This window comes from Cyclopterus lumpus, chromosome 17, assembly GCF_009769545.1.
Source record: "Cyclopterus lumpus isolate fCycLum1 chromosome 17, fCycLum1.pri, whole genome shotgun sequence".
In the NCBI taxonomy this organism is placed as follows: Eukaryota; Metazoa; Chordata; class Actinopteri; order Perciformes; family Cyclopteridae; genus Cyclopterus; species Cyclopterus lumpus.
The window spans coordinates 6,379,442-6,389,838 of NC_046982.1; the positions used below are offsets into that span (position 1 = coordinate 6,379,442).

Here is a 10,397-nt window from a genome sequence, read left to right on the forward strand (position 1 = left end):
AATTTGAATGGAAGAATAAGTAATAAGTAGCATAAAGTACCTCAAATGTATGCTTAAACTACAGTACTATATGAGGGTGAGTACAATGAGTTGACAATGAATTTCACACAGACAATGCCAAAATTAAGTTTATTTTATATAATAGACCATTATCTTTTCAACACCTCTGGACTGCATGAAAGCAAAGACACCAGAGTAAGGCAACAAAAACTCGACCTCGCCCTCCGCTACAAGCTTATATAATATCAGTGAAACTTACAGTATCAAAAGATCTCCAGATGAAGCGAAGTGAGGCATTCCAAATAAATGGCTTAATCAGTAATAAAGTGAAAACAGTTTTGCATACGGTTCTGGGAAAGGCATTTACACGCATTTCCTAAACCAGGTTTAGCCTCACAGAAGTCCACTTGAGTCCTAAAAGCTCAGTTTTCATTTGGAGTGAGGTTTGAGATCAGAACTCAGGTCAATTGAAGGGGAAAACACTCAATTTAGCATTACTTAATTACAAAAGGGCCCGCCGTTTTACTCCTTGCATAGACTGCACAGTAAAACTAATTGTGTACGAACCTGAGGGAGAAAATGGCAACAAGGCACAAAGTCAAGCTTGTTCACAAACACAGTAAATGACACACAATACATAACGATATCAAGGCTTTAGAGGTCCGTCCATATATGTACGAATAGTAGAAAGGCTAAATAGTCGCGGTATGACTCGACAGGAGGCAATGCAGCTAAATAAAAAGGCCATTTCACTGGTGATTGTCGACAAAAGGAAATCCCACCGAGTAGGTACATCAACTACAAACAGCAGCAGTGCTAAATTACTATTCTAGAAATAACAGTGATCCCTTGTTTTTTAACATTTCACAACACAAACATAATTCAGTAATTTATTAATAATAATAATAATAATAATGTGGAATGTTTTCCCTCAATAACCTCATGATTATCAAGAACAGGATGCGGGGATGGACTGAGATCGTCAGGCACTTAAGAGAAGAAACATACAGCAGGGATAAACATTAGTGCAAAGCCGTTTTCAAGGCAGAGGAATGATTCAGCATGAAGAAAGAACCCACAAAGATTGGGAAAGAGGGAGAGTAAAGGCAGAGAAGGAGGGCACAGTGTACTGATCGGACAATTTGCTCTGTGATGCTAGAGGTGAAGTGCAAGCAGAGGGTGTGTCTGCAGAAGGTGCAGAGAGGCTGTAGATTCCAGTGCATGTCTTTGGTGTCTTGTGTGATTAACGGCTAGAGAGCGTGACATAAGGCTTGAGACGAGGCGCGTGAGCTTTTAATGTCTCCTCAAAAGTAAACTGCTAAATGTTGCGAGTTTGCTGCTAACTCGGGGAGGAAGTAGTGATCTAGAATCCCTTTTGTTATGAATTCATAATATCTAAAATACAAAAAATTATCCTAGATCAATGCTCCCGCTCCTAAAGAACATAGGCCCTTCTGTGCAGACATCGCTGGAGCAAAGTGCAGCTCTGTAACTGGTCCTGAGTCAGTGGAGTGTGTGTGTCTGTGTGCGCGTGCACACACACACGCGTGTGTGGTTTTGGGGGCGATCGCTCTTTTTTTAAATTCGCAATTTATTGGTGAGAGCTGGTTAGGGGCACCAGCTGTGGAGCTTCCACCTGGGAAGTTTTGGGTCCTGGGTGCGACCTTCCATCGGGCGTCTCCCGCGCACCCTCACTGTCCACAGCCTTCTCTGCAGTGGCCTGTCGCTCACACAGACTCCCCAGCAGCTGAGCCGTTTTGAAGACTGAGGCGTGACCAGCGGGCTGCAGGGACTGGACCTTCTGCAGGTTCTGCAGGGTACGCAGCATCTCCGCGGACACAATAGGCAAATGCTGCTCCTGGATCAAGCTGGTGCTGGCGGGCCTCAGGATGGTTTCGCGCTGGCCTGAGAGCCTGGGGGCCGGCCGGGTTCGGTGGGCGGCCGGGCCTCGAAAGGAGCAGGACGTTTTTTTTCTGCGGTGGGTGCGAGTCTTCCTCCTCAACCGATTGGTCACTAGAAGGTATAGTGCTGGCATCCGAGTCGTCACTCACAGCCTCATCATTGCCACTAATGTCTTCGTGGTCGTCATCGTCTTCTTCCTTGATGCCATCTCCATCTGTGATATAAATCATATCTTTGGGCAGAGAGGTGAACTGGTAGACGAGACGCTGGCCTTCAACTTTATTCAGTATGCCTCTCTGGTAGTAGTACCTACATGAACACAAACGTTGAGCATTAACAAAACAAACAACGTACATACCTTTCCATCAAAGTAAAGACAAGACCATATTGTGACAACATTTCTAAATCGCCTCCGCCCTCTTTTGGTAGTTTACCTGAGCGCTCTGCCCATCGTCTCATAATTCATATCCGGTTTGTTCTTGTGTTTGCCCCAGAGTCTGGCGACTGCTTTGGAGTTGACCAACTTGAAGATTCCCACGTGGGGATTGGTCCATTTGATGTAGCGGGGGCAGACCTGTCGGTCCTGCAGCAACTCCATCAGGAACTGCCACAGGTACAGTGTGTTTCCTCCTGGAGCACAGCCACAGGAAACATGACGGAAAAGGAAAGACATCGAAACACAGAAAATGTATATAAAGATGACTCGCGCTTATTCAGATATGAGAGACCAACATGTAGAACTGCCATCGCATTGATGCGTGCATGACTGAAAGGGGCGTCACTAATTTTGCTGTGTCACAATACCTTTGTTGTATTTGTCCTTCTTCACTATAATGTCTGGTGTGGGAGACTCTGCCCTTCTATGTCGAGCTTTTCTTCCTGAGTATTCAAAGAATAAAAGGCAGGTGGTTTGCAAGTAATCCAATATAGTCACAATTATTCTCATAAGCACCATAATTCAGATAAGATATGATAACCCAGAAGGTAACAGACCTCTCTTTTTGGACTGCAGCTGTGCCGCAGGCTTGTTTGTGTGCAACGAGTGCCACTGTGGCTGGTCAAAAGCTCCAACAATCCCCTCTGCTGACACAGTCACCTGGGTAACAGGAGTAGTGATGACGTCACCCAGGGATGGTAAGAAGGTCTGGGCTGCAGGGGGGAGGGGGGCATAAACAGATTTAATGAGAGAGAACAGCGCTGTGAACACCATGTCTAAAAATAACATCTCAGTCAGACCTGCCCTACATGAGAAAGCAGCGGTGAGGTTTTATTATGGCATCTTCTTCTTCTTCACTCCGTTAGTGTGTATTTGAGCAGCGGTAACTCAGGTGTGTGTGTGTGTGTGCTTACAGTAGAGCTCCAGGGAGAGGGTGTCAGGGCAGTCCATGTTGAGGAGCGAGTCAGCAGCGACAAGCGTCTCCATGATCTCCTCCTCTCCACTTTCACATTGCTCCACTGCGGGCGACAGAAGGGAGTAACACACTGAAACATTCCTTCATGCACAGCAGACAGCGCTTTGACCATTGAGTCAAATTACACAAATCCTCCTCCCGCCGCTCCAGCTATCTAGCCACGAATAGCCTTGATGAGTTATCTATTTAGTTTGCGGCGTAAGCCTACCCAAAAGCAGGCATTCCTTTCTGTTTCCAAGACAGGTTTTACACCATGATGTTTATTAATCACAGGATATAATAGTACAGATGCTGTGGTTAGAGGATTCAAACCCTTTTTTTGTCTGACGTGCCTCTAGAGCCCTATCAGATGGGTTCAAGTCCCCCTTCAAAAGATGGGATGGACTTTCCTGGAATTGTTAAATTGTATTTCACCACAGACAAAATTGCAGTTGAGAGATGGATCAGTGGCAGCATATATTAATCCATAAAAGACAAAGTGATCCAGTGTCTGTCAATGTTTGGTCGTAGCCTTGGTTTTCAATAGTTTGAATTCACACTGGTCCATTGCTTTGGGCTCACTCTTTGCTACTTTCTCACTAGTTTTCACACTCAAAAGTTCGGGGCTGAGGTGGGTAAGAAAGTGAGTGTTTGTTGTGGCAATTAATATACTTGATGGCTCCAAATAGCTGCTCCACAATCTGTCCAGGTACCCGGTGGGCACTGAAGGAGCACCCTGGTTGGGAATCACTGCACAAGAGGTAAGACAGGGAGATAATGTTGTTTCGGAGTGTGGGTGAAATGCTCCTTTAATGACCCGATCATCCGAGCAGGACGTTTATTAATTATTTGCCGTGGGTCCAAACTGAAAATATTAAACTTGGACGTCACTGTTTTACTTCACTTCGTTACTTTGAACTCCAGTTAGATGAATACCCGCGTGCTAATAGTCAGTTTTCCCCCCTTAAACTTCAATAACAATATGCACAGCTATGGGCTCCTGTTAACCTCACTGTTGCCACATGCACGTCGCCCCCGAGGAAAAGGCATTTTGCAGAAGGACTATTTGTTTTGTGCGCATTTGTTTGCGTGACGCGAGCAGGCTGTGAAGCAAAGGGGGCTAAAAAAACCATCTGCTAGCTAACAGCTGTGTGTCGTGGGCTCAACGCCCAGAAAACCCAGCCGACGGCCGCTCACAACAAGCAGCCACGTTCAAAGACACGCGGCTCGGTGAGTTGCTGCCCCGACACGGTTGTAAGTCCGAGGGCGGACTGACCATGACGAGGCGCGAGCGTTGTCAGTTACCGTTAGCTAAGTTAACCGAGCCTCGCCGTGTCCGACTTCAACTGCTCGCTATCACCAGAAGAAATTCGGGAAGAAAAAAAACAACAACCGATAAAGTAAAAACAACTTACTTTTAATTCCCAGCATTGGTGAGGAACAAGCCATAGCATGTGTGCCGTAGCCCGAAGTGACCACGTCTACATCCTAATGTAATGAACGGTGTTTCACAGGGACGAGCAGCCCGGTAATGTTTTGTTTCACTTCCTGAAACTTTTGCAGAGGGTGGGCCATGTGCGACGACTGCTGCGACTGCGCATGTGCAGTCCAAGGCTTTTTTTTATTTTTACGACTGACGGGACTTTGTGCTTCGTAGAACATGAACTAAACCGTCACAAAACAAAGCGTAGACAGTTCGATAACCATTTGTTTGGACTGTGGCACGACAGACGAGCTTCACTCATTAAGTGTCACAGGTAAAGAAAGTCTGGAGCGCGTGTGTGTGTTGTATGCACTGACCTTTGAGCAGCTGCTGGTGATGTGTTGTCTGTTCACACGCGAGACCTCCATATGAGAGCAGGTGCGTATGGGGCACCTGCTCCACAATAACTGCAGGGTAATCCGAGTAACCCCCCAACTGCATCACACAGAAAATTAGATTATATGAAACCAGATTTGTCCGACTGAAATGTGTGCTCTGCTTCTAGACGCGCACACACACACACACACACGCACACACACACACACACACACACACACACACACACACACACACACACACACACACACAAATAAATGCATCTCTGCTCAACATCTACTCACCTGTGTCATGTTGACATGGTCACTGGCAAAGTCAAAGATGAGGTCCGACTGCTGCAACATGGCTGAAAAATCCCAAACCCACACACAACCTTAACTGTGTGAAAACTGCATCGCAGCTTGCCTCTAAAGACTATTACGAACTGAGGTCTGGTGTGTTTTTTGTGTCCTGACAGATCCAGGTTTTGGAGAGATTCTTCAGATGAACAGTTGACTGTCAGTGTAGATCAACCAGAGAGCTCGCACCACCACCCACCCCCCTTCAGGAGACGACGAGGCCACTCTCTTTCCATGCAGCGCAATTCAACAGTGGAAGAGGGACGTGAGTAAACCAATTGACCCGAAACACAAGAGACGTCACAGGAAACTCGCGTTCGCTCGCTCTGCCTTCGACTTTCGATGAGGAAGTGGGGGCTGTTAACTGTCCTGTGGTCTGACTGAACCTGCCAGATAAGAACAGAGAGAAACAAGCGCAAACGTGTCAGATGCAAAACACAAAGAGAGAACGCCACACCTGCGGCGAATGTCAGGCGGTGACCAGTTGGACTTTTAAAATAAAATGTCCAAATAAAGAAACGTGCACCACTGCAATCTGTGAAACACCGTACAGTTTGCTTCCCTCTTTCATATATCTCATGCTCTTATCTCGCTACTCAAAGAGGCTCAACCAGCAACAGGAAGGAAGTGTTTGCACTGCAATGTGTGTGAGTGTGTGTGTGTGTGTGTGTGTTTGTTGTACGAGTGGGGGGAGGCGGCTGGTGTTGAACTTGAAACGTCATGTCTTTGCACATCGCTCAAGGTTTCAGGGGCGTTTCGCGCACATTCCATACCACATGACTGTGAAGGGGACATTCAGAACAAAACTAAACCAACTCCTCTCTACTCCCCACTATTCTCTCCTCGTCCCTTTTTTCTTTCTTTCTTTGCTTCCTCCCTTGTCCTCTGGCCGTGTTAATTCCTTTTCAATCGCTGGGCCCCGGGGCCCCGGACCATCCCCGCTCCTCAGTCCTTCATTTGTAGGGAATGTCTTGAGGTTAAAGTTAACCGTCGTGAGTGAACTCAGTCTTTTCTGTCGCTGCTGTACAGCAGCCTCCCCCACACACATGTCAAACTCAAGCTGTAAACACTGTTTGCACACCTGCGCTTACCTTCAGCCCTCCTCTGTCGGAGATCACGTCAGCATTTAGGTTCTGTGTACGACTGAACAAATCGCATTCAAGGGAATAAACATCATTGAGCTCCTATGTTTTAAGTCCATGAATCCTCAGTATAGTTGAACCAGTCTTGGTACGCCCACAGTGACCGAGCGCGCTTCTTTGTCTTTGTGTGTGCGTGTGTTTGTGTGTGTGTGTGTGTGTGTGTGTGCTTGTGTGCGATAGAGGCACAACATGTTTGGGTCAGTTATCACACAGGAAGCACAGCTCAGTTAGGAGGCACCGCTTCCTGAATTCCTGTGCCAAACCGCTGCCAACATCATCTGCCTGCAATGGCCTTCTCATTCTTGACTTCCTCTGATGTGTTTGTCCCTCAACGTAGGACACGAGGGAAATGGGGCTGAGCTTCAAGTTAAACGAGGAGAAATAGTCCTCTTTTTTAAAATAATGTTCTTTGCATTATGCAAAGCTTGATTAAAGGAGGGATTCCAGTCGAAGCCAACATTGATCAGCATCTGCCAGCGTTTTCATCATTGATTAATTGTTTTATTCGTCTTGTTAAAGTGTGGGAAAGTGTGATCTGTCATTTTTCACAATTTTCCCGAGAGGATACAAAGTACTTGCAGCCCAAGGAGAGATATATTTAATCAAAATCACATAGGTTTTAAAATGAACTAGCAAAGACTGATTTATTATAATTGTTCCCCATGTGCTTTTACTCTAACTGTCTATTCGTGTGGAGTTGTAGTGCAGGTTGAACATAATTAACTACCAACTCCTCTCCACTTCCAAACCTGAAAATCCGGCTCCGGGTGTAGTGTGGCAGGCTGCCAGGCTTTTTGTCACTATCAGTAAATGGAGTGTAAACATAAAAAATGCTGCTTGCATTTGGTCTTGCAATATTTCATTCATGCAATATTTCATGCAATATTTCATTCTTCGAGTGGCTAGCCACCACTGCCTGCCATTGTGACATTGTGTGTGTATATATATATATATATATATATATATATATATATATATATATATATGTGTGTGTGTGTGTGTTCATTGATGCCTGCAGCCTGCTGCTTATATAGAGGAGTCCCTAACAGCACAGAGCATCAGTACTCTGGTCACATAGGTTTGTCTCCGTGGCCTCAGCACTGAGAGTCTGTGAAGTGGTTGCCAGGCCCCTAAGGACACTGATAAGCCCCCATAACATTCATTCCCCAGTTATGTGTGTGTGTGTGTGTGTGTGTGTGTGAGCAAGCGAGAGAGAGAGAGAGAGGGAGAGAGCGAGCAAGCAAGCCAGAGATAGAAAAGAGTGCGGGTGTGTTTGACAGAAAGGGGCAGAGAGTGTGTATGTGTGTGTGTGAACTAGGCCAGGCTGATAACAGTATGGCAAGAGAGGGAGCAGCTGATAAGCCCCTCTTGTTGCTCGCGGTAACCAGGCCTTGTTAAAAGAACACTGTGAAACATGGTGTGCGTGCGTGTGTGCGTCCGTGGGCCTTCCTGGTGTGCACGTGTGCTCATGGTTTAGCTGTCATTTATAGTAAATCAGTACAATGCAATTCTTTATTAAACATTTCTTGTTTTTTTTTTTTAAAGTGCGTCAACCAGCCACGCTCAGAAACTCCCACACGCCCTCTGAAAAATACTTTCACTTTCCCTCCAGCGCATGTTATGCAACAAAAAGAGCTGCCAGCACTCTTGCTCTTGCTCTGCGGAGAGAGAACTGGTCCTTCTACAGAGCAGTGGCTCCGTTTAAGTGGAATAAGAAGCAGATGCTTACCGTGTGTTCATAGCTTGTGTCTGTATGTGGCAGAACAGCAGCTGCCTGGAGGATCCAGAAGAGGAACGGAAATGGTTCTCATCACTTTTGGCAAACGGAGAACCTTCATCTGCTTACAGACCTGGGATCAGTTTCCTCTCGTGAATTCCCAGCCACCAAGGAAAGAGCCACACAAGCTTTCGATCAGTGTGTGTCGTGTTGATTTTTTTCTTCTTCTTCTTCCCTTTAGACCTTGCCAATTATTGCTTCCTCTTTTTTTTTCTTTTTTTTTTTTTTTTCCAGAGAACTGCCCCCACTGTGTGTCCCGATTGGTTACCTGTGTTGTGAGTCAAGGTAACCCATAGTGACCATTGTCAGTGTGGAGCAAATGTAAACATGGGCGTATTTGCAATGTAAAGCAGAGACAAGCAAGTTATCTGCAAACAACCCAGTTGGTTTATATACCCAACGTGTGTGATGAGCTCGCCACATATCATATATACCTGTAGGTCAGCTTAAAATGACTAAAAAGGATTTATGTCATTCTGAAGTTCTGCCTGGTAGAGTTCATGTTAACATATTTGGCAAATGTACATATAGCTGGAAAGTAGGGTGAAAGAAATATGGACAAAAAGATTACAAAAAAGACAGACAGGCAGACATATGCATAAACAGAAAGAGGCCTGTTTGTATCCAGTCCCTGATGCTCCCTCGTGGCAAAACTCTGCACCAACACCCTTAAAGGGACAGTGCAAGGTATAGATTTTTGGCGGTGAACTGTCTCTTCAGCCAACAAGTGATGCTGTCCTTCCTCTCTCACTATTTAAGAAAATACACAAAAAAAAATCAAAAAAACACAACTGGTAATATATGAGCACCCGTCACAGAGTGTGGTCCAGTGATGCTCTGGGGTCTGGTACAGGCTGTGTGATCCCCGTCACCGCTGTTTCTAGGAAATCATCACCTCTCTCATGAGAGCGAGGCCCTCCGCAGACAGACACGCTGTCTCTGTACACCGTCACTGCTGCGACCGTTGCATAACAACCCCGTCTGTGAACGTCATGGAGGAGAACCTAGCACCACGTGCATAACCGTCATTTGTTCACAAATGCATGTGTTTTGCAAAACTCCCTCCCTCGAATATGTCCTTTGCTGTGGTAAGACGCTTTATTTAACCATGCTGAAGAGCGAAAGGTGGCCTATGAGTAGAAACTGCTGTGTTGTAGTTATACATGCTGTAGAGTCACATATTTATTACAAAATCAGGTTGTGAGGATTTTAACTTTTGCATATTTCAAATTCACGCAGGGAACAGCGTTTTTGAAAAGGTTGTTCTACCTTTAATCTGATCCATGTTATGCATTCAATATCTGCGGGTGGATATGGATAAGGCAGAATAAATCGAATATAACCTTAATTTCTTTCCCACTTCTGCAACAGCAGGCAGCTTCAAGAATGTGCCAGTTTGGCTCAAAACCAGGTTAACTCCCATAACATTTTTATAAAGTAACAGAGGGCAGGGTTTTATTATTACAATATGTGCATATGTCTGTGTGAGAGAGTGAGAGGGAAGCAGGGTGGCAGAATTACTGAGGAATTACTTTATTACCGGCAAGTATCGAATGGACCCCAAAATGAATGCTGCGTTGAGCTGAAATGATGAGGGACTGTATGAAAATTACACACAAAGATGTTGCCTACAGTCCCTTTGTCGATCGACAAATTAGTTTTCATAAGCAAGACTGTTCAAAATCTATCTGTTTATCAAATGTAAATATTTTGTTGTTTTCTTAGTCAAGCAATGTTGAAAACATCCCTTTAGGAAACCATGATGAGCATTCTTTTTTTTCTGACTGTGTTGCAGCCCTTTTATACAGTATACAGCTTTGACAAGTAAGCTCCATGATGACAACTGTCACGTTTGCACTGCTGCCTCCGACCGACCGGCACGCTCTGGTCCCGTATTGGTCATTACGCCGTCAGATAAGCACTCCGGAGGGGAAGGTACAGTCACAGTGTAGGACGGAGGGGGAGATGGAAGAAAGAGTCCATGGTATGTCAGTCTGATGGGTTCCTTCTGCTCGTCGCGTCTGCTCA

At 45.5% G+C, this 10,397-nt stretch overlaps 1 protein-coding gene across 1 annotated transcript; it reads right to left on the minus strand.

Annotated features, from left to right (window-relative positions):
- Window positions 1-110: 110 nt before the first annotated feature.
- On the minus strand, window positions 111-8,554 carry LOC117746466 (ETS-related transcription factor Elf-1-like). The gene is given in 9 exon segments (XM_034555607.1): window positions 111-1,967; window positions 1,969-2,211; window positions 2,337-2,532; window positions 2,707-2,781; window positions 2,896-3,051; window positions 3,253-3,357; window positions 5,094-5,211; window positions 5,397-5,836; window positions 8,322-8,554. Coding segments are annotated over 8 exon segments (1,329 nt in total). The 5' UTR covers window positions 5,457-5,836; window positions 8,322-8,554; the 3' UTR covers window positions 111-1,591.
- Between the last annotated feature and the right edge of the window lie 1,843 nt (window positions 8,555-10,397).